General features: G+C 42.6%; 1 protein-coding gene across 7 annotated transcripts in view; it reads left to right on the forward strand.

Annotated features, from left to right (window-relative positions):
• Positions 1-24,335, forward strand: part of FARS2 (phenylalanyl-tRNA synthetase 2, mitochondrial) — a 514,316-nt gene that overhangs the window by 409,936 nt on the left and 80,045 nt on the right. Inside the window, exon 7 of one of the 7 annotated variants that reach the window (XM_021936588.2) lies at positions 8,260-12,768. The exons of the other annotated variants lie outside the window; for them this stretch is intronic. Within the exon in view, the coding sequence (XP_021792280.1) occupies positions 8,260-8,311 (52 nt within the window). The 3' untranslated portion in view covers positions 8,312-12,768. Of the gene's footprint in view, positions 1-8,259; positions 12,769-24,335 lie in introns of those variants that run through there. 7 annotated transcript variants of the gene reach the window in all.

Consider the following 24,335-nt stretch of genomic DNA (forward strand, 5'->3'; position numbering starts at 1 on the left):
GCATGGAGTGAGAAGAGCAAGGGGCTTTGCATGAATCTTATGGAACTAGGGCCCTTAGTGGCCAGAGAGAAGAGAGCAAATCTGCCTGGAAATGGGGGAGCCAGGAGTGAGGAAGAGCCAGGGTGTGCGAGCGCTGGAAGCCAGGGGTAGTAGGTTCCAAGATGGCGGGAGTAGCCAACGTCACTGAAGAGCCAATGACATGATCAACAAAAAGCCATTGCATTTAGCAACAGAGGTCACTGGTGTCTGTGGGGAGAAATGATCACTCAGCAGGCCAGAAGCAAGATTAGAGTGGGTTGAAGATGAAGTGGGAGGAGAAGAAATGGAGATAGTAAGTAGACACCTCAAGGGAAGAAGAGAGACAAGGCCGTGCTTGGAAAGGTTGCGTGCAGTAAGAGAAGTTTCGTCAAAGTGTAATAACGTCGGAGTGTGTAGAAGTCAGTAGAAGGATCCAGCAGAGTAGGAGAGGTAACTATGTAAGAGAGAGACAGAGGAGAGGTGCAGCGTTCCTCAGAAGGTAAGACATCCTGGGACCCCACACTGGAGGAGGGTGAGCAGGGTTGACCTTAGACTGGACACAAGGGTATTTTACATTGAATGAAAAAGAAAAGGAAAAATATTTCCTCTTGTTTTGCTTAGATTTCATCTTAGGCTTATCTTTGACATGGATCTAGACCACTGTAATTTTTATGGACTTTTTACCGTGGGTTTTCCACCTAACGTATTTTTAAATTCAGAAAGTTGGGGTTTTTTCATTCTTTTTTTCTTTGTCAGCTCTTTTATTACATACTGTTCTATTCATTTGTTGTATTTTCCCATCCTTGCAGTGCATTGCAGACAATATTATTATTACAGTTCTACATGCATGTTATTACTTTAGTTTTGCAGGGACTTCCCCATGAATAGCAGAATGTCATTTAGGAAATCTGACAATCATTCTCAATACACCTCTGTACTATATGTTAAACTCACTCGAACAGCAACGTGGAAATCGTCACCCACACTGCTGGCTCCCAGAGCGTCGTCATGTTGCCGCTTGCCTTTGGAAGGAGCCTTCCCTGATCCTTCTCTGGAGGAAGCCCTGGAGGGAGGCATTACCTACCAAGGCCACTCCCCTTGTTGGCTTTACCGTTTGAACGAGGGACAGGTGTCTCTAGATTCATCCAAATGTGTGTGAAGAGACGAACTTCTAATTTCAGTTATTTATCAAAACTATAATTATCTTAGAAAGTTATGCAAATTAGTCAATTTTTAGGCCCTTCATTGAGAAGCCAGCAATGTAGAATTGGTGTGTGCAGTGGTCAAGAGGGAAGATTCTCAGATCAGATCCCTGGGTTTGAATGCTGGTCCTGCTACTTGCTGGCCATGTGTGACCTCGGCAGGTTATAATTTCTTTGTGCCCCAGTTTACTTCGCTATAAAGCAGACCTAATACTCCCAAGCTCGTAGGATTATTGTAAGATTTAAATTAGTTTGTGTAAAGCTCTTGGAACAATGCGTGACGCATAGTAAGTACTTAATAAATTCTATGATAGCATCTTGGAGGCAGTGATGGTGCTTTAGGAGCCTGTTACCTTGTGCTGCCTCCACGTGCTACAGTTTCATTTGGGAAACACTTTTTGTTTTAGTCACATACAACTCTCAAAAGTAGGTGATTCTATGTCCAGTTTTTCACAGTGTCTAAAATAATATGGTTCACAGTCATAAGATTTTGTAGCAGATGAATGTTTACATCTCATTTCCCATATATATAATAATCAATAGCCATTCCCTTTGCATTAAAAACAAGCCCCCCTGGGTACCGAATGGCTCTTCGATGGAGGGAATATCTTAGCCAGCTTGGCACAAATAAAACCTCTTTCCTTTTCAGCTGTTTTAAACATTTAGCAGTGGGATCAGATGATTGAACTTTCAAAAAAATTCTTCCCAAAATCTGTTTGGGTGGAATCATTTGCCGTAAAGATCTGGCATTATTCAAAGCCGTTCTGTGCTCCCTTAATTGAAAAGCCCTGACATTGGCATTGGACAGGGCCTGCCTTTGGGGCCCCCAGCAGACAGCTTCCTTCAGTGCTTCGTATTGTTAATGACTCAGAGAATGTGTTTCGATGAGATCAGAAGCAATCCACTAAAGAAAAAGTGGAGAGGACTTGAGAGCTTAAAAGAGCGGAGAGGAGAGATGTGAGAAAACCTAAAAAAAGACAAAAGTTGGTGTGGAAGAAGGGGTGGCGCGGGCTCCATGGCAGATTTGTCATTCGTCCCAGTCCAGCTATTTAGAATCATTTTTCCAGTGGGAAGAGAGATGAAGAGAAATCCTGTCCAAAAGAACAAGGAAGATGTCTTTGAAATGATATGAGGGGAGCCAGAGACAGACATGGAGGTGAGCAGGACCAGGTCCTGCTCTGTAGATCTCCAGGGAAGATGTACTCAGCACTACTGTGCGCTCCGGGGCTGCATTGGTGTCTTTACTGGAGGCGGAAAGGATGGATGCACGCTGGCCAGGGCCATGGCCTGCAGGTGCTTAAATGTCCCCACAGTAGATGGCTGTGTTCACAGCTCAGATCTGTGGCCCCCCGGCCCTCTCAGCCCCCCTGAACAGTGTCCCACTGTTAGCAGCTCTGCAGTGAAAGTATAATCTGAACACAAATTAAGTGGCAGCTTTGGGGTTTTAAGGAAAAAGGAAAACTTTTTCATTTTAGAAACAGAAAACTTAATGTCTCCTGTGTCAATTCATTCTATGCTCCTTGAAATGGTTCATCTCTATGCTAATTTTATGCTGAAAATAGGAACTCCCCTGTGCTGGAGAGGAGAGAAAGGGCTGGGAAGTCAAAGACTATCCAAGTGGCTGAGAATCAAGTGGACCCCCTTGACTCATTTTCACTTAGAAAATGCCCTCAGGGCAGCCAGTGTTACATCAAGGGTCCGCCAGGGATGCCGAGGCCTTTGCCTGCCACCCTGGGAACTGGCTTCCAGGCCTTGGGCATGGATCCCTCACCCAGATTCTGGTTGGTCTTACGCCAGTGATTTTGCAGGTTATATCCAGACCTCATGCTTGATAATAAGGTAGTAAGCTGACTTCCCTTGGTTTCCTCCACTTCTGTTTTAAATGAATAATTAATCCATTAAAAGCATCATCTCAAAAGCACAAAGTATCCTATAATCAATGACTGTAAGTTCCTTGAATAAGAAGTGGACATTGTGTTATGCTTACTTCTAGACTGGTCTGTCTTTCTTCTTAGGACATGAGATGTTGAGGATGGATCTCATCCTGGTCCTCTCTGTGCTTTAAGAGCACCAATGCGGACCCTTCCTCAGCAGAGGCATATAACTGTGATCTCTGAAGAGTCCTATGGGTCTATCATTCAGTAGCTCAAGGGCAGCTGGACAGAGAAGCGATTAGAAGTCTTGTTTCTGCCCCTTCACTTGTTCACAAAGATACTTTATTTTTATTACTCTGGTCCTGTCAGTTCTCTTCATCTGGTTTCCTGTATCCTTCCATATACGGTGATGCTGAGGGGTTTTTTGTTTGTTTTATTTGTTGTTTTAAAGAGAAAAGGGAGTATACTTGTTGCTTCAGGGCAAAACAAAGACCAGTGGGAAGAAAGTTATCAAAGGTCAATTTCAGCTCCTCACAAAAAGCTTTCTAAGGACAGGCTGTTTGTGAAGGGACTAAATGTGTTTAAGTAGAGCTGGGCAGTCACATGCGACCATTGTCCTGAGGATGCTCACCCAAAAACTCCGATGGCCAGGATGTTGACTGATGGCTTACCCTGGAGAGTTGACATCTGGAGCCTCCGCTGACAAGCAGCATGGTCCACAGATGGGTGAATAGGGGCCATGGTTCTGCAGGCTCTCTCCAGAGGTGGCCCTGGAGAGGCTGGCCACTCACAGTGTTGTTAAGCACATGGGTCATAGCTGCAAGGATGCTGGGGTGTGCTGACTGGGCAGGCGTGCGGAGGTCATGATGCGGCTCCGTCTTCAAAACAGGAAGCATTTCTCGGAGATGTAGTCTCACAGACTCTAGAAAGATTTGAGAGGAGACTGTCAGAGAGACACAGAGGCCTGGGTGTGTGTGGATGAGGTGATTTCTAACTGCTTGATAATAAGGTAGTAAGCTTTATGTTTCTATCGTATTTATTTTCCTCTCAGATCAGGTTGTCTGAGCCAGAACCACGTATCCCAGAGCAGACATGTCAGTGACCTGGGACAGAGAGAAGTACATTCTAAACAATTTCTGGAAACATAAGGGGCTGAGATGCATTTAGCCATTTGAAAAGATAATGGAAATTTCAACTAATTCCTTTGAGGTTTAACTGTATAGTATTGCCTTTTTAATCCTTTCACAAAACAGACCCTGGAAGGACTCAAATTGGTAAGTGAGAAGCCAGTTACTACCAACTACTGGGCAGCTTCTTAGCAGGAGGTAAGAGCTTTCTGCTTCCTTTTTAGGACAGTTCCACCCTTCCTTGAGTGGAAGGAGTTGGTGATGTGGCTGAATGTCATAAGGGTTTGGAGAGGAGGTGGCTGTAATTGCACAGGCCCTGGCATTGAAGAGACCCAGGGAAGGGAGGTACCTCTGGGTCCATGGTAGGATCTGGAAGGAGGAAGGGAAGATTCATAGCATAACAGGTCTAGGGTGCTGCACTTGAAAAGACTATAGTAGTTATCAGTTCATTGAACTCAACTAAACCCGAAATACTGGGTACCTCATGTGTGTGGTGCTTAGTGCCAGGAATAGTGGGCTATGTAAAGAAGAATCCAGTAACTCCCTCAACTGACTTAGAATATTTATTTCCTAACTAAAAGAAACATAACTAAGAGTTAATAATATTGTTTGTTTGTTTTGCTTTTTATGTAGTATAAGGCACAGAAATATGCTCAGTAAACTCTTGCTCATTAATGACCACTGCAAGTCCCTGAATTTGCTTTGAGTTGAAAGAAATGCAACCAACATGCCCCCCCAGGAGTTCAAGTCAGGAGAGCAGCCAGCCTGACTATGGAAGAACTATATGATGCCTGAAGTTCCAGGAAACTTTCCGGTTGCAAGGACAGAGAGCAGTACTATTTTAATAAATAGTACATGATAGCTTTGCTGTATACCAGGCCTGTACAGTGCTAGACACTGGAGGCAAAGACAGATAGACAAAATAATTAAAATGTGGTTAAGATCATATCCAAATGTAAATTAGGTCCACTACTGTGGAAAACAGTATGGCAATTCCTCAAAGACCTAAAAACAGAACTAACATTTGACCCAACAATCCCATTACTGGGGATATACCCAAAGGAATACAAATTGTTCTATTATAAAGACACATGCACATGTGTATTCATTGCAGCACTAATCAAAATAGCAAAGACATGGAATCAACCTAAATGCCCATCAATGGTAGACTAGATAAAGAAAATGTGGTACATATGCACCATGGAATACTATGCAACCATACAAAAGAATGCGATCATATCCGTTGCAGAAATATGGATAGAGCTGGAGGACATTATCCTTAGCAAACTAACACAGGAAGAGAAAATCAAATATTGAATGTTCTCACTTACAAGTGGGAGCTAAATGTTGCAAACACGTGGACACATAGTGGGGTACAGCACATACTGGGGCATATCGGAGGGTGGAGGGTGGGAAGAGGGAGAGGATCAGGAATAATAACTAATGGATACCAGGCTTAATACCTGGATGACAAAATAATCTGAATACCAAACCCCCATGCCACAAGTTTCTCTATATGACAAACTTGCATATGTACCCCTGAACTTAAAATAAAAGTTAAAAATAAAGATTATATTTGGTTGGGTACAGTGGCTCACACCTGTAATCCCAGCACTTTGGGAGGCTGAGGTGGTCGGATCACGACGTCAGGAGGTCAAGGTCAGCCTGGCCAACATGGTGAAACCCCGTCGCTACGAAAAATACAAAAATTAGCCGGGTGTGGTAGCACATGCCTATAGTCCCAGCTACTCAGGAGGCTGAGGCAGGAGAATCGCTTAAACCCAGGAGGCAGAGGCTGCAGTGAGCCAAGATCATACCACTGCACTCCAGCCTGGGCAACACAGCAAGACTCCATGTCAAAAAAAAAAAAAAGATTATATTCTTTGTTAAATATAACTAAGTGAATATAAACAAAATAAAAATTTGGGGAAAAAGTAAGATATCATTTGGCATTAAAGATAACCGCTTAAGAAAATAACTATCAGTACCAAACATGGAGCCATCCAGCTAAACCCATAGAATTCTAGAACATCAGAGCTGGATAAGCCCTTAGAACAATCTGTCCAAATCTGTTATTTTACAGAGGGGGAAGTGGAGACCCAGCCATGCAAAGATATTAGCAACAGTTAGTTTACATTTCTTTCTGGCTGCATTTACAGTGGGTAAATACATCTTAACTTTAGTGGGTTGAAAAAGACAGGTGCTATTTTCCTCAAAAAATATTTTGGCTGCTGGTGATCGACTCTCAGAGCAAGAGAAACACTTTCTAACATTGATGTGGGATTTTGTGTGTGGTGTGTGGGTTTCCTGAGCTGCTGAGCTTTTCCACAATCTCCTGCTCTATTATTTCGTAGCCCACTTTCCTTTAATGCCCACCATCAGAGAGGTTCTCTTTACCGTTCCTCTGCTCAGCTCCATCAGAAGTCTGTGCATACCAACAGTAAATAGGAGGTCTGAAAACAGATGAGAGGTTTTTAAATTTGAAAACAGATGAGAGGCTTTCTTCCCTCAAGGGATGATGTGGGGTTTAGTAGCTTCAGCTGTGTTGAATTTTACTTATAAATGGTGATGACTTCTTATAATGTGAGGTTTATTTTCTGTTTTATATGTATCTTATAAGTAGCCACATAAGCAAGTATTTAATTTGTTGTCACTCTTGTGCTGTTGGACAGCAGCAGCTCATATGAATAATACTGTACCAATTCAAGCTTGGAATGACTGTTGGACACCCAGCACACTGTTAGGGTTATCCGTGTGTGTTCATGTGATACTGAAATGGCTGCTCCCCTGGTCAAATAGCCAGAGAAACCAGAGGGAAAGTGAATTCCTGAACTTCATTCAATTAAATGTATTGAGGTTTAGATGTTTTTTACTGTTTAATTCAGGCAAAACATTTGTTATTCTTTATGTAGAAACAGCTGAGGCAAAAAATGAATGGCTTTGAAGGAATATCCAAGTTTGAATCCAGGTTTTACCTCTTCATTGCTATGTTACCTTGAGCAAGTTTCTTTTGTGTGTGTGTGGGGGGGGGTTTGTTTTTTGTTTTTTGTTTTTTTTTTTTTTTTTTTTGGCTCTTGTCGCCCAGGCTGGAGTGCAATGGCATGATCTCAACTCACTGCAACTTTTGCCTTCCATGTTCAAGTAATTCTCCTGCCTCAGTTTCCCAAGGAGCTGGGATTACAGGCACCTGCCACCACGCCCAGCTAATTTTTTTGTATTTTAATAGAGACAGGGTTTCACCATGTTGGCCAGGCTGGTCTTGAACTCCTAACCTCAGGCGATCCACCTGCCTCGGCCTCCCAAAGTGCTGGGATTACAGGTGTGAGCCACTGCACCCGGCCCACCTTGAGCAAGTTTCTTAACTTCTCTAGGCCTCAAGGGCTTTAATCACTTGTAATGATGATAATAGTGCACAGTGCTTTCAAGGTTATATTTTAATAAGCAATATAAGGTACCTAGCGCAGTCCCTGAAAACAACAAACAGATGTTAATTCCCTTTCTCCTAAGAAAGTAGTCCTGGAATGGGAAAATAGGAGCCATTCCTTGACATGGAGCAGACGTGTTATCCTGGCCTCCTTCGCCATTGCCTTCTGTGGTCAGTACTTGAACATTGTGCCTTCGGCTTCCATCAGCAGATCCTGAGAAACAGAGAAAATTACTACTGTAGGTCCCATAGTAAGCTTGTTGAGGGTTGTCCATTACTGTCACTCAGCCCATCCCCCATCCCCCCGGTCCCCTGGTCAAATAGCCAGAGAAACCCCCGTCCCGCCTATAAAACCTTTTGTGAGAAATGTTTTAAAAATTAAGCACCAAGAGTTCGTGTGCCTCAAGATAAGGATAAATTTAACCTTAAGGGTTTCATAAGTGACCATTTTTCCTTCACTGTGGCTGGAGAGAGCCTCCGAATGCGTCAGCCCCAGGGCTTGCTGCTGTGTGCTCTTTTCCCGGCTCTCAGTAGTCCTGTACTTGCTAATATTTTCCCCCATCGTATTGCAGTGTGTTAGGAGAGGGCTTTGATGCTGTTCTGTGATATTATAGGCCCAAGTCAAGAGCTTCCAAATCCTGCCCTGCTCGTCATTTGGCCTCCTGATGTCAAACAGAGGTCCTGAGATTCAGAGAGTGAAGCGGAGTGACTGCCGGCACCGCCTTCTCACCTGCAAGAGCACCCAGCACCTTGTCCGGAGTGGGGCTTAGTGGAGGAGCTGGTGAAGGAGAAGAAGAGGCCGAGTTGGTTTAAGCACGCCTTGTGCCTCCCTCTAACCCCACACCTTCAGATCCCTTTAACTGCTTGCACAGCTCATGACCTATGAATGGGAGTGGGGAAGAAGCAGGCAAAATGGAGTCTGACGTGAGAAAAGTGTCAGTAACATCCCATTTCTTATGTTGATTCTTGATTTCTATCCTATTGAAACATTATTTTATTGTATACCTTCTTTTGTAGGCCTCCTTAAAATTTTCATAGAATGAGGCAAGATATAAACCCTTATATAAAAGTTAACAGCGGTGTATTAATGATATATGCAGCCAAGCATGGGTGCGTCTGCCCAGAATGCACAATGTATACAGAGGACATTCAGTGGCCAAAGCTGGCTAGAGTTGCTTTGATCCTTGATCAAGTCATATTTAGATTTCTCCACCCAAATAACTTATATCAGTACTGACTAGATAATATGTATTCAACGGGCAGTACACCCCCGATCACTGTGGATATCACAATTCGGGAAATATTTACTTACAGGGCTAAGTAAACTTTTAGCTTCTAGACAGTAGAAACCGTGTCTTATTTTTCTTTATGCTTATAGTACTTGGCCTACGACTGATACACAATGGATCACGAGGGGTGACTAGATAAATGAGAATTTTTAATGGCAAGATTATTCAGAGTAAATGAAATGTAGAATATCGTAATATTTTATAAGGAATGGCATTTTGGGCAAGTTATTACTTGTACGTACTTTTAGAAACACAAGCTCTTCCCCTAACCAAATGCTTCTGAGTAGGATCCTGCTTTAATGGATAGAAAAACATGAGTTCTCATTAGTATGCACAGCACTGAAGCCCAGTTACATTTTTTTTTTAAATAAGCACACTTTTTAAGCGTTGCTCTGCAGTGTCATCGCTCCAAAACCTTATCACATTGTTCATTTTCTTAGCAGGCCCAGTTCTACTGATGGTGTAAAGTTTCAGCCAGGGCTTCTCATAATTATTACTAATTCTTAAGACTGAAATCAGGTGGTTTTTTATTTTTAGTGTCCTTATTGTGCTCACTCAAGACTATATATTCAGCAGTGTGCAGTCTGTGCCTGACTGTATAAAAGACTGGAATGTTCACGCACTATAATGAATAATGAGTGTCAGTGAACTCATTACAGTAAATCCTTAGGTAATTACTTTCTGCTTTAGTTGGGGGACGTATGGTAGCATAAGCTAAAATTATTTCATCTCCAGACAAACCCTGAGGTGGCTGTTAGAGTTAAATATAATTCATTTGCAGCATGTTTATTATAGTTAAATTTAACTAATTTAGGGCCTGTTGCTGGCCAGAAGCTGAGGAGGAGGAAGTTGCAGTGTCCATGAGTACCTCAGAAAAATGAGGCTTCATGGCCGAGCTTTCAGAGCATGACGTCAGAGTTACTCCCACTCTGTCTCTGCTCTTCCTGTCCCCAGAGCTAGATGGGTTTGTTCATGAAAGTGATTGGCTAATGAGCTCTTCGGTCTTAGGATTAATGTGGTGTAGCACAGGGAAGTCTCAGCGTTGAGCTGGGGCTCTGCTCAGTTCTCTCCTCTGTTTCTGCTGGAGCTTCCTGGTGTTACAGAAAGAACTATGGTGTTCAAGGTCACTGTGGTATGAATGGATTTATCAGCAGATGCTGAGGCTCCCCCTTCTTGTGCCCCACTTCCACTCAACACTGTAGGGCCAATTTGGGCGTTATTTCTTCCTAAGCCCTCCAGCCTGGAAGACTTAGCTCTGGAAAAAATAGGAAAGGACTTACTCCAAGAACCAAGCACGTGTTTACACAGGATGGTTTAACCTTTAAAGATGTTGCCACTGAAGAGTTTTTAGATTAGATTTTGCCTCATGAAAGGGCTTCTGAGCTGGATGTCTTGCTCTCCCAAAGATGTTACAGGGACACCCGCAGGAGAAATCGCAACAACGCTGGGAGGTGAGGCTTCTGAGCCATCGCTTGTGTCTAAGAACTTAAGCCAAAAATCACTGTAGGGGGACTGTTCCCCAGAAGACAGGGACCATGCCAGGAGAGGAAACACAATTCCGATCATCGTGAGGAACGTGCATTTGAGGAAGACGTTGTCCTACTTTTCCACAAAAATACCATGCCTCCACTCTGGAAATATGTGCACTGTGCTAATTGCTCAAGAGAAGGTAGCAGTTGGAAAAAGTCCAGAGAAGGATGAGTAAATGAACACAGGAATCAGTTGGTAGCCGTGGGAACAGCAAAGCCCCTTCAGTGGGAAGGCAAGAGTAAAAAGAAGACAGCACTGAAGTCTGTGGAACCTAAAGCGGCTTTGGTGGGGTTTCTTCACCAATCCAAAGTGCAGAGCTAGCAGGGTAGGCACACCCACCGATGCCCGTGGTGGCCCACCCTGAGACTCCATCCAGGACAGCCACCTCAGCCTCACTATCCCCTGGCCACATCCTGGCCATTCAGTCCCACAGTGACACAACTTACAAGCTGCAGAACCATCTGCTTCTTAAGCCAGTGTTCCTCCCACTGTACCATAATTGCTTCCCTTGTGTCCAGACCCTTCTGAACACTTTTCGATTTTACTCAAAACAAATTTTGGCCATGGAAATGGTTTGTGACTTTAATGGGCAAACTGTGATATAAAAAGTAAACTATGGGTTACATAACTTCAGGGGCAGGTTAACTTTTCCAGAATTCTGGTCTCAAAGTAAAGATTTAGTTGAGGCTATGAAAATTCAGGAAAAAATAATAAAGCATTTCTACACCTCCCTCCTTCCCCTTGCGAGCCCCCCTCTTAAAAATAGCATCTGAAGTTTCATTGTAGCTGAGTCACTGCTTGGTGTGATCTAGGGCTAGGCTGCAACTGGACCTGTCAGAATGAGGCCACAGTGATTCATGATGAAGCTAAGTTTGGTTGCCACTGACAACATGTGTTCCTCTGTTCTTTCCCTGGAGTTTGGAGACACTGTATTTTGCCTTTGGATTAGAAACACCTTTGAATAGTGAGAGTAATGTGATGAGATGGGCCACTGCAATTAATGCGCCCTCTGGGTCCTCTTGCTGTGACACCCTAGCCATTTGTTAGGGGAAGGTAGGAGTAATTAACATAACCAAAGACCTCTGGGGCTGTGAAGGGAATGTATCTCCTCTGCCTTTGCAGTTTAGCATCAAGTCAGTCTACCAACCAAGAGCCCCCGAGCACCTCCTCTGGGCCCCAAACTGTGCTTCCCATTGAGGAAAGGCAAATGATAGAATATGCGGTCCCTACCCTGAAGGAATTTGGGGAAGCACAAACCAATTAGAGAGGCACTCTCTGCTTCCCATGTTGATTATACTCATGTATGTGTCAGTTTCCACACCAGTGTGCGCCTGGAGGACAGAAGCCACATCTGGTTTTGCTGTGCATGGCACCTGTGTTCCTGGAGCTGAAGTGAACGGGTCCAGCCTCCAGCACCTGCTTCCCCACTTCTGCCATCAGAAAGACTCATTCGGGAAAACATTCCTTCATTCCCTTCCTAGGGCACCACGGTTAATAAGGCCACAAATTTGGGCCTGTCCATTCTGGTGCAAGTATCTGCAGAAGCAGGAAGAGATCCAGGTTAGCAAGGATACAATTACAATGGTTTTATTTTTTTAATGGGACTGGGGCAGTGAGAAAATTCTATGCTCCCCCCCATTTATGCAGACTTCGGCTAAACTTACGCTAGTCGAACTCACGCCAGCTCTGTGGAAGTGAGGGACAGATGTAAGAAACATGGGGACTTTCCAAGAAATGAAGCTTCTTAGCTGCCATGTCAGTGATGCTTGTTTCCGATAAACTCAAACTTACGGAAGTGTAGAGTAGAGCTTCCCAACCAGGGTGCCTTAGCGCACAGATTTGCACACAGGGGTGCCAGCATAATGATCTGTGCAGCTCTTGGGACGCCTTGGGATATCTGGAGTATGAGATGGACTTGAGATATGAATATACATATAAATACGTAATATATATAATGTATCTGTCCAACTTAGGAGACTAGATAGACAAGATGTTAAATGCGTTCCTCTCTGGATGGTAGGTTTATGGAATCCTTTAATCATTTTACTTATTTGCTTATTTAAACTTTTGAGTCTATAAGAATTTATTGTGTGTGTGGAAGAATTCTTTCAGCCCAACCAAATACTAGCCAAAACATTGAAGTGAATCGTATCAGTATTCGGTGATCCAGCCAAAGGTTTATGTCTATGTTGTATTCAAACACTGACTTAGAAACCACTTGCCCTGACGATGTGTCCTGTTTTTTGTCAGTTTAAAAATGATTGTTTTCAGTTACTGCATTCTTATTAAAAAAAAAAAAAAAAAAAAGGAAAGAAAAAGAAACAGGAAAGCAGATGTCACATATCAGAGAAATTGCCACATCTTGATAGATTCACACCATTTATTTTCTTTGCCTGTAAGCCTAATATTGGCAACAGCCCAGACTGCCAACTTTCTTCATTTGTCGACATTCTTAGGAAGTTAACTTCCTATTGAGGATGTTTTTGACAGAGATATTAAGAGAAAGACTTGTTGGTCAGATGTTGGTTCTAGTTGGCCACACTGTAAAGGCCACTGGGGATCGGACCCTTGGCCGACCCATGCAGAGGTAATAGTTTGCAAGTTGGGAATTCTTATTTCCCGGCAACTGTAGACAAGGAGCAATGATTTGCTATTGGTATTTTATATCACGTTACATTTGCAAAATGTTTGTGGTCATTCAAATTTGTTTTTTTTCACAGTACTTCTGTGAATGCCTGATTTCTCTTTGCCTAGACTCTCAGATTCTTGAGTGGGTGGATGGAGGTGTGATATTTGCCTTCTTCTCACATAGGAATGCCTATAACCTAAATGAGATCAATATCATTTCGTTCTTCTGGGAGAAGTACTATTTTTGCCAGTTACCAACATTATAAAATACTTCCATATTTGGAACTGTGGCATTTTGTGCTTGGAGGGATTTTTTAAAGAAATTGTCTGGTCTAGTTCCTTCATTATACAAATGAAACCACTGAGACCAACCCAGGCAAAGGGAAGTTCTCAGAGTCACAAGAAGTGGTCGGTGGCCAGGCTGAGGCCAGACCCCAATTTCCTTTTTACTACCAGTCATACTCTGTACTTTCTACCAATATTTCCCAATTACTATGGGGAATTAATAAAAAAAATGTTTTCTAATCTGCATTTTTGGGGGGAAAGAAAAAAATACAGAGTTATGTCACAACTTAGGTGGTCAATAAATATTTGGTGAAGAAGGTGTTTGATAAAGTTGCATATCTTTACCTCTTGAGTCAATAAAAATATATTTGCAGATAGATAGACACACACACACACACACACACACACACACACACAGTGATAAGTAGCTGGTAACCACATGTGTGCTGTCAATCAGTACAGGGACTTGATTGTCATGTGTCCCAGTCTATGTGGCTCTGTTCAAAGGAAGAAGCTCTGGAGAGGAGTGACCGAGAATTTTAGGAGACAGAGAAAATAGACTTCTTTTCAATGGAAACTTATCGGAATTGTTGAAGTGAGAAAGCCATACACATCTCTATGTGTATTTTGGTATCAGTGTAGTATTGTCTGCGGTAACTCTTTGTCTAGTCATGAAATATGTTACTTGCCATTCCACATGTACCAAATACAGTGTTAAAAAGAGTCCTGTTCAGCTGGGATAAATCACAGAACAAGTATAGTAAGAACATTACCGAGTAATTATATAGTATGTCTTTGAGATTTGTGTCTCCAAGTTTCTGAATATTTCATTTTGAAAGAGTAACTTAGAAACCATAAAGAGAAGTTGCATGTAAGTGCCTAGGAGAGCTGATCTTTACTAAATTCAGTAAAAAATTCAGAGATGAATAAAATAAACCTGGACTAATTCATAATAACCTACAGAAGATACATTGTTTTCATTATTTTCCATTGGCTAACATATCCAGTAGGAAGTTAAATGTCACTGTCTTTTGCATAGCACAGATTTTGTTTTCCTAATCACCTTTCCTACGTATTGAACAACATCTCGGTCATAATCATGGCACATGCTGCATTGAACCTAAGGTGAAAATCATTCTTTTTTTTCTCGCCTGAGGGAAATTTCACTTTTTTACTGAATGAAGGAAGCACTTAAAGTATAAATTAAAATAAAGATAACTAACTATTAAATTTGGTTAGGCTCATATAAAAAAAATATTTAAATGGCAGTCAAAACAACCTGACTCAAGTTTGTGACAGAAAGGCTTAATTTAGTACAGCCCATTTATGTATGCAAGAAGCTTTTCTTAAGGGCACTTAAAGATGTCGGCTCCAGTCATAAAGGAAACACTTGAACCGAGCATGAGATGAACGAAGGGATTCTGCTCTTGTCTTTTATTGATGATTTCATTTATTTGATTCTTCTCTTTCCTCCTACATTCTCAGATTAGGCATGGCCTTCAATTGGATTGTGTATTCATTAAATAGAAACAATACACATATTAGACTGGATACATATTTGCAAATTCAGATTTATATCATCTTCTATTTTAACATTATAAGACTAACAATATATTTTATTGCACATGCCTGTGGTGTCTGAGTTTGGGATCTGCTTTAATTCTCAATAACATTCTAATAAAACCATTGCAAAGAGCAGAGCTAGCCATAAGGACATTTACAATGTCACATAAAGGTGGACTGTATGCCACATGCCTTATAATAATATATTAAATGATCGCAAATCGGATTTTTATGGAAAGTGTTAACAGCAGTTAAAAGAATTATATTTGAAGTCATATTTCTGAATGTGAGACTTTCATTTTGTTTAATTATCTCTTAAATGCTCCCAAACTTACTAGGACTTAGTGTGTGCTTTTATTCTATGTTAGTAAGAGAAAATCTTGGTAGTCAATCTCAAGTGTATGCCCCATCTTATGACTGCAAGATTCCCTCTTTCATTTTGGTATTGTCCCATGATATTTGCTGCTTTCTGCAGTCAATATAGACAGACTTGAGCCAACTTAAATGTTGTCTCAATATTTACCTAGTACAAAGAAAATTCCATTTGAGAAAAGCACAGAGTATAGTCATTCCTGGAACAACCAGGAGATGGTTATTATCATTGGAAACAATTATTTTTAAAAATCGATCTCAATTCAGAGGCATATGTATATTTAAAGCACCCACACATCTAAAACTGTTCTCAATTAATTTCATGAAATGTTATTTTTTAATTTAAAACAAACCAAAGATGATTAATTTTTATGTAACCAAAGATGATTAACTTTCATATAAATTTGTGAATCAGAACAAATTCTTGAGCGAACCATGTGTCTCGCTTTTTTTTTTTTTTTTTTTTTTTTTTAATATGGGCATGGTATAAATACTGAGCATCAAAGCAACCATATTTTAAAAGGCCTGGTCTGAAGAGGATCCATAAAGTAGGTAAGGTTTGTGTTCTGCTTTCTTCTATCTCCTCCTAGCTCCCATTCAAGTTATTTCTTCCGGCTTTCCTCTCTGGCAAGGTACAAACGCCCCTGCCCCTGCCTCGCCCCCTCACACTGTAATATTGCTTCAAGAACGTGGCAATGAGCCAGCATAATCAAATTCCTCTGGCTAGACTTCTCTGGCAGTAGAGCATTTAAGTGCTCTGCTCCAAATACTTTCCAACAATCAGAACCAAGATACCTGTGTGGGAGCCAGTGCCACAGGTAAGTCCCCGTTAGTGACAGTGGCCTTGCAATGATGCTTTGGGAAATTATCCCGGCTTCAGTGAGTAGGACAGAGAGGAGTGGGTACCCAGCCCATGCAGAGCCAAGCAAGGGGCTGTAGTCAAAGAGTCAAAGGCAAGAGTCATTGTTCTTGCCTGTGAGCTTGTGTAGCAGAGTGTGCGTTCATTTCTCGCACATACAGTTTTATCTCGCAGCTACTTGAAGTGTTCACATGTCTGTTTGCTGACTCGATTGTGAAATTCCCGAGGGTAGGAATTATGTCTCATGCCTAGCACCAAGGAGGAATGCAGTAAATGGGTGAGGAATGAATGAGTGAATGAATGTCTGTCAGGCAGTCCGTTAATGCAGATGGCAGCAAGGAAAGTATGGATTCAAATGGCATCTTTGAAAACTACAAGAAATGGATGGATGTGGAAAACAGAGAGACAAAACTAAGAGAAAAGCGGGAGAGATCAAGGCATCAAAGCCTCCCAGGCTTATTGCTGAGTAAAAGAGCCTGGGAGGCAGTCGTAGAAGTGGGAACTCAGTGAGAAACCTCATGAGGGAAGCCAACAGATAAAGTTTGCCAAATCTCTTTCTCAAAGAAGCATCCTCTAAAAGGTGCCTGCATTTCTAGCCTCTCACATCCCCTCCCCTTACCACACTCACCCAAGTTCCTGGAGGTCTGATAAGCAGATGAAACTATTTTGTAGACTTAGCCGATGTCCATGTTTTAAGGGACATTTCCATCCACGCTTGAAGGTTGCCATCCTTCGTAGATTTAGGAGGAAAGGTGGATGGGAGGGAGATAGGAAATCTGAGCTGGTGCCGTGAGAAGACACTTTGGCCTCCTGGAAGAGGGTACCTGTCAGCCGAGATTAGCCCCTCAGGCCATGGCTTCTTTCAGAGGCACTAAGTTTACATCAGAGAGGACATGCTTTTATAGTCTGTGTTGTCAGTGCTGTGCCCTCAACCACTACTGCAGATAGCCTCTTACTCTCTAAGTAAACGATCTCTCAGGGAAGAGATTCACCTCATTTCACACACAGCCATCCTCTGGAATACGAGCGCTGCTTGCGCTTTCCTTGGCCTCTGGAGCTTCAAATGTGTCTCATTCCCACATCCTTCAGAGGTGCCGAAGAGGCACCTACCTGGCCGAGTGGTGTGGAAGCTAGGAGGGAAAGACCCTGGTTTGTGCTCTTTAAAGTCTGTGAGTTACAGAGAGAATATGATAAATAATTCATTTTCTATTTTCAGCCCCTCTTTCTCCAAAGTTTTGGAATGAGCTCTCTAAATCTCCCAAGAACTTCTCTGAAAGTTCTACCAGCTGACCGAATGCGGAAATCCCTGCTGTGTGCCTCCTGGAGATTTTCCCCACTGTCTGTTTCATAACCTGGTGAATGAGGCTGCAGTCTTGTCTTGATCCAGAAGTGGCGCCCCTTGGATCAGAAGGAATGTCTGAAACACATTGATTTGTGGCGGGAATCGTAAGCTAAGCTCTAGGAACATCCTGCCAGAGGCTTGTCCTTAGGAAATAGTCTCACAAATTTTTTTGCTTGAGAAGAGATGACATGCTGCAATTGACCTTCTGTTGAAGGCCAGAGAACGGAGGCGACAAAGCAAACCTCTCAGTTTCTAATGCTTCCTTCAGGCTATACTTTTTAGGGGTGATCCCCTCTATATCCTGAGAGACCTTAGCCGCCCAAGACATTAAAACTTGGTCCTCAAAATGAGTGATACCAGCCCGTGGAACATAATTGCGACCAAAATGTGCCCTGGGGTCACCAGCCTCCTTCTACTCTTCCCTCTAAAATCCTAATAAAAACATTAAGCTCTCCTGCACTTACCTGCCCTGTTGAGTGCTTTTGCAGATTGCCTGGGAGGTATTTATGTCCTCCTGTCTCCTCCAGCTCTAAATTCTGGCTTCAAGACCCTCCTCCATCACCCCTCTTGTCAACGTTCCCTGGGGTGTTAACGTGTCCACAATGCTGATTGCCTTACTTCCCTCTTTTCCCAGGGTCTCCTGAACAGTACAATGGCTTTCAAAAGAAATAATGGAGAGGAAACTATTAAAATTGAATTTCCACATTGCAGTTTTGACAGTTTATCAGTGATTCATCACCATAAAGAATCTCTTACTCTCCATCCTTGCCCTGTGAATAGATTCACACCAGGAAGCAGCCGTCTCTTTAGAAAATCTTCTATCCTTTCCTGGTTTTTCCTAAGTGCCTGGTCCTCCCAAAACTCCTATCTTTTTTGTCCTGACTAAGAGGAACCCTCACTTCCCCCATCCCCACCCCTCAACACACACATTTCCTTTGTAACAACACCCTAGAATGAGATCCTTTTACTTTCCGTTTTTACTTCCCAGTTCTTGAGAGCCTTACTTTTCATAAAAAAAAAAAAACTCTTAAAAGTGTTTTCCTAAAGAGTTGTTCTCCCTCTAAAGTTGAATTTCTTCCTCCAACCCAATATGGAAACAGCTATAGCCCAGTATGTGCCCATAGCAATCTTTCCTTCCTACTACATAATCACAGTTATTTTAATGATTATTTGATTTCAACAGAATGCAGCATAGCTCAGATGCTGTTAGGGTCTTGATGAAGGCATGAGAAACAGTGCTTGTGCTCAGAGCACTTGTGTGTGCTTGGACATTGTGCGAATGTGAGCAAACTTGTACTTCAGTAAAGGTGCCCAACCAACACTGAGACACATAACCAGGAAAACAAGACTGCAGCTGATGGTGAGAGTAGCCACGGGTTAGGCATGAGTGGCCATGGGTTATACATAAGCATCCACAGCACCAGCTTGGGCAGCTGTCACCTGCCATTGTTCATCCACAGGGTCAACTAGAACAGGGTTTCTGGTGGGCATCTCTATCAACAACACAGGTGAACATAGGGAAAATGTTAAATGAGAATTATGATCAACTAGAATTAAAAGGAAAATCAGTCCACCCTGTATTTCCCATACAGCTGTCCCATCCGTCCTGCTATCTTCACCACATGAGATGTATATGGAAGATGGTTTATTGTTACCTTTTTATTAGGCTGCTTCTAGAAAATTCAGCAAGTACCCGCAGTCCTACCACCTAATCCATAACACCTGCTCAACATTTTGGTGTATGTCCTTCTAATTTTGTTTTCATGCACATCTCTTTTGTTCTGCAGAAAGTATAGCCGTTGTCTTTTTTTTTTTTTTTTTACTTCTACAAAGTACTGTTATAGTAGCTCCAACAACCAGTGAAAAAAAATTTGTTCTAATAGAAAAATGAGCAGCAGCTCAATAAAAACAGTTCACTAAACAGTTTATCTACACTTATAGCCAGAAAACAAAATTTAAAAGTTTTACCTTACCAGTAATCAAAGAAATGTAATTTAAAATAATGATTCCATTTTTCATCTACAGTAAAAAATATAAAAACAATAATACCTGCTTCCGATGAGGAAGTATTGACATCATCGCTCTCGTAGAAGGCTGCCTTGAGTGTAAATCTCCAAGTTTGTGTTTTGTCAACACTAATCAGCCTGGAGGTGCCCATTCCCTTGATCTGGTAATTCTGCTTTTTAGCAATCTGTGCTAAGAGATTTATCTGAGAAAAGTTCAAAGATGTCTGCATTATTCTTTATTAGATTGAAAATTTGGAAGCAACCTGAATGTGACCTATTGAGAAACAAATACGTTATAGTTTATTCATCTGGACAAGGAACTATTTTACGGATATTTAAAACATTTTAAAGAACAGTTGCACACCTTTGAAAAAAAAAGTTCACAGTATAACAATGGGCTTAAAGGGTAAAGAGAAGAGTATGTGATCTAGTTCACATTTTATAAATATTCATGTTTTGTCCATGCGGGAGAGCAGGACAGCAGATCCAGTTTTCACAATGGTTATCTGTGGCTCACAGGACTACAGGTGACTTTTACTTTCTTTATGCCTTCCCATAGTTCCCAAATTATTTTCAATGAGTATTCCATTTGTGTACGGGGGAAAACGCTACTTAAAAAATGGAAAAAGAAGAAAATCACTCCTTCGCAGCAGTTATGGAGCATTTTAACAATGAAAGAGAGGGAAATCCCCAAGATAGACAAGGCCTTTCTTCCCCTTCTGACTTTGGCTGATCCGTCTGCTAACAAACTGCGGGCTGTATCTCAAGAGATCGAAGAAATGAAACAGGCTGTAGCAGAGGCCTTTATTGAAGTCTTCTCAGCTTCCTTACAGCTGTTGCTTCTCCCCCTCCCCTTCCTTCTCTGGCTCCCTCCCTCTTTTGGTGCTTTTCCTGAGGCTGGTGGCTACGTTTGTTCAGTGCTTGAAGTCATTCTTTCATCAATAATTTGTGAAGTGATTTAGAGCTTTCTAACAGCAGCCTACAGTTTGCTCTAATAAACTAATGCGGTAAAGAGTCGGAATTCAGGCTGCTGGGTGACAGACCAGCATGCCATTTTACTCTGCCCTGGTCAGCATGTGGTTTGGGTTCTGCTAAAAGGACATTTCCGACTCTACCTCCATTTGTTTAGCATTTCTACTCTCAGTGAACTTTTAGTAGCTGAATGCCCAAAGGAGGAGACTACAAAAAGCAAATTATAGTACATCACCTTGATGGAATATTACCTAGCTGTTAAAAATGACAGTAACTAGGTTGCAATGTCAAAAAGTGTTACCAAAGAAAAACAGGAAACAAATTAATATCTATATATAGTTACAGCAATGTAAACATATGCATTTGTATTGGAAGGAAATAAAGGAAGCAGGGAAAAATGAAAATTTAATGACACATGAGAAATGTTTTAAATTCAGCAATAAATATTGAACTTTCACCATATGCCAGACGCTATGCAAGTCCCGTGTATTGTTTTAAGGTAGTTTAATAATACGTTAAGTTGTAAAGAAGTATAAAGTAGGGGTGATGGAATTCATTTGCAAAGATGTTATTATGGGCAGCCTGGCTCTATCCGAAGGGAACACTGAACGTGTCATTCTTTTCCACACTGAATTTATGTAAAACGTACTGTGATGGACTCCAGTATGTCTGTCCAGTCCTCAGTGAGCAGATGGGGCTTTTCCTTCTTGCCTTGCATGTCATTCTTTTATCCATGCACTCAGTAGATACTGAGCCCTGCTGTCAGCCAGGTCCTGTTCAGCCGCAGCTGATACACAAGAACCAGGATGACAAGGCTCTGCCCTCACAGAGCTTCCAGGCATTGGGAAAGACAGACGCTAAACTAAATAAGTGAACAAGTTCGTTTGCAATGTAATTTCAAATGGTGACACCTGCAGTGAAGAAAAGTAAAGGAGTGTGTGGGGCAGAGAGTGAAGGGAAAAGCAGTAACTCATTTTAAGGAGAGTTAGGGAAGACTCCTCTGAGAAAGCAGGGAAGTGAAGGAGCAAACCGTAGAAAGGCTGGGGAGGCAGTGGGAACAGCACGTGCAAAGGCACTGAGGCAGAGCTGAGTTTGACATGGCTGTGAGAGGAAAGGCGTTCAAAGAGGGAAGCTGGCGCTGGGATGTGTAGGGCTGTGTGGGCCACAGCCTGGGGTCTAAGTGAGATGGAGAGTTTTAAGGGGTGGGACAGATTTACTCATTTAGCATGTGATGTGACTTCTTGAGAGAATGGCCTATCAGAGAAGGGGGTAGCAGAGGGCTGTTAGAGGCTTTCAGCCGTCCAGGTGGCCTGGACTAGGAGGGCAGGCATGGGAATGAAGGGAGTCAGGGTCTGCTCTGAAGGCAGAAGGCATAGGGCATGCTGTGTGGGGTGTGAGGAGAAGCCAGGAGACAAGGACACATCCTGGGTTTGGGACTAAGTAAGCAGGTGAATAGTGATGTCATTTTCTGGGAGGAAGAAGGAATAGATTTTATTATTCCTGGGTGAGCATTTGCCTAGCTTTGATTGCAGTGTGCTAAGTTAGTCTGGGAGCTGCTCCTCACTCCCAGAATTCCATGGCTATCTCTTCAGGGCAGGAAAAGGATTTCTAGGGATACAGGAGAGACCGCCAGCCTAGGAGCTGGGAAACATGAGTCTGGTCCGCCTCTGCTACAAAAGAGCAGTGCTTTTTTGCTTTTTTCTTTTTCTTATTTTCATAGGTTTACATGTGTAAGTTCTGGGATTCATGTGCAGAACTGCAGGTTATTTACATAGGTATACATGTGCCATGGTGGTTTGCTGCACCCATCAACCCATCATCTAGGTTTGAAGATCCACAGGCATTAGATATTTGTCCTAATGCTCTCCCTCTCCTTGCTCCCTACCCCTCGACAGGCCCCGGTGTGTGATGTTCCCTTCCCTGTGTCCATGTGTTCTCATTGTTCAACTCCCACTTATGAGTGAGAACACGCAGTGTTTGGTTTTCTGTTCTTGTGACAGTTTGCTGAGAGAATGATGGTTTCCAGCTTTATCCATGTCCCTGCAAAGGACATGAACTCATTCTTTTTTGTGGCTGCATAGTATTCCATGGTATATATGTGCCACATTTTCTTTATCCAGTCTATCATTGATGGACATTGGAGTTGGTTCCAAGTCTTTGCTCAAAATAACAGTTTTATAGAGAGTATAACTTTGCCTCTCAGAACGTGGTTTCTTGCATACCTGCCTAGCTTGCCTTTCAGAGCTTTGTCAACCACTTAAAGCCTAATTCAGGTGCATAACGGTGTCATCATTGTTATCTGCATTCCTGCGCATGAGCAGTCACAGCCCGGGTCCTCAGAGGACCATCCCTGATGTGCCTACTGTGTTAATAATAAACCCCACTGACAAGTCCCCGGCCCCTCGCCTAGTTCTGCTGCACGCCCATCACCTGCCCAGCCCTGTGCACTAGTATGCAAAACCACAGCTGAGAAAGAGTGCCTTCAAGAGTGAGACCAAGGGATGTCCTTATGAATCCCTGAGTATCCAGAAAATTAAACTGGCACGTCATTCTCTGAGGATTCCTGCCAACTAAGGTGATTCGTTTGTTTTCATGATCACTGCCTTCCTAAGTTAGCGAATGCTGCGCTTTGTTTCCAACGGCTGTTTCCATCACCCTTACCCTAGAGTAAGCTAGCCATATAAATGGAAAGCTGCAACAAGGATCTAGCTTCACCCTCCAAGCACTGCTTAGAGCTTCCAGTCAGGAAGCTTCTTTCTCTCTCTCCAATACCATCTCAAAAATCCCAGTGCCTGTCACCTAAAGGCGACATCTTTCACATTGAATGGAGAGGTGGAATGGATTTTGAAAGGACAATTTAGGGAGCTAATCTCAGCCATCAGATGTTTTTCTTGCTAACAGGAGCCAATTCTATTATGTTTGTGAAAGGACTCCATTAAGACAGGTTTCTGTGACTCCCAGCACTCTATTTAAGCTTCTAAAGTCATTCAAATTGCCAATTCACCAGCCAGGGAAGAATTTGTGTGCCTTCCCCCTTAGCAATCAAGGAAAAAAAATTAAGTGGAGCCAGAGAGCAATTTTCTTTATAATTTCTTTTCTTGAAGTAAAGAAACTCAGAATCCTTGACCCAAAACACCATGGAACCCATGGAGACTCATGACATCAGTGTGTGGGGTTGTCACTTGGAGGCAGGAGGCTCTTCACAGCCAGCTCAAGAAGAAGCAGAGCCAGCCGCAAGCAGAATGGAAGCAAAAGGCAAGGGTTCCTGTCTTTTGGGGACAGAACCAATCAATAGTTTCTTCACATCTGCCATTTCAAGGAAGAATTTTCTTCCCTTGTACGTATAGTTGCTTTTTCATAAAGGATTCATTATTTTTGAGCCAGGTACAGAACCAAGATTGCCCCTTGGTTTCCTCTGGGTCTCTTCACACTGAAGTCTTGAAAAGATTTAGGTCTGGAGATCCAATGGCTGGCTTCAGAGCTGCCCTGTCCAATCCTTCCAACCCATCCGAAATCGTGGCAATGGAGGTGAGCAGTTAGGCCTCTTTTCAACACCCTGCAAATCACTATCGCACCAGAGTGGCTTTAGTCCTGAGGTGACTGGCCTACTGTGTGACTACGCTGAATGAGGGGTGTCCTCAAGACCTGGCCAACTCTGCTGCACCGAGTAGACAGAACTCGGGTTGGGGAGCAGTTTAAGCCAGAGTGACTCTGGGCTGGAGAAGTCGTTTTAAATTCTACCTGGAGTAGATAAAGTGTATGAGGTTTTGGCTTTAGGCCTAGGGGGCTGGACGCTGGGGCAGGGGGAACGTGCTACACCCTCTCTTGGACCAGCTACCACAGG

Source organism: Papio anubis, chromosome 6, assembly GCF_008728515.1.
Source record: "Papio anubis isolate 15944 chromosome 6, Panubis1.0, whole genome shotgun sequence".
Lineage (NCBI taxonomy): Eukaryota > Metazoa > Chordata > Mammalia > Primates > Cercopithecidae > Papio > Papio anubis.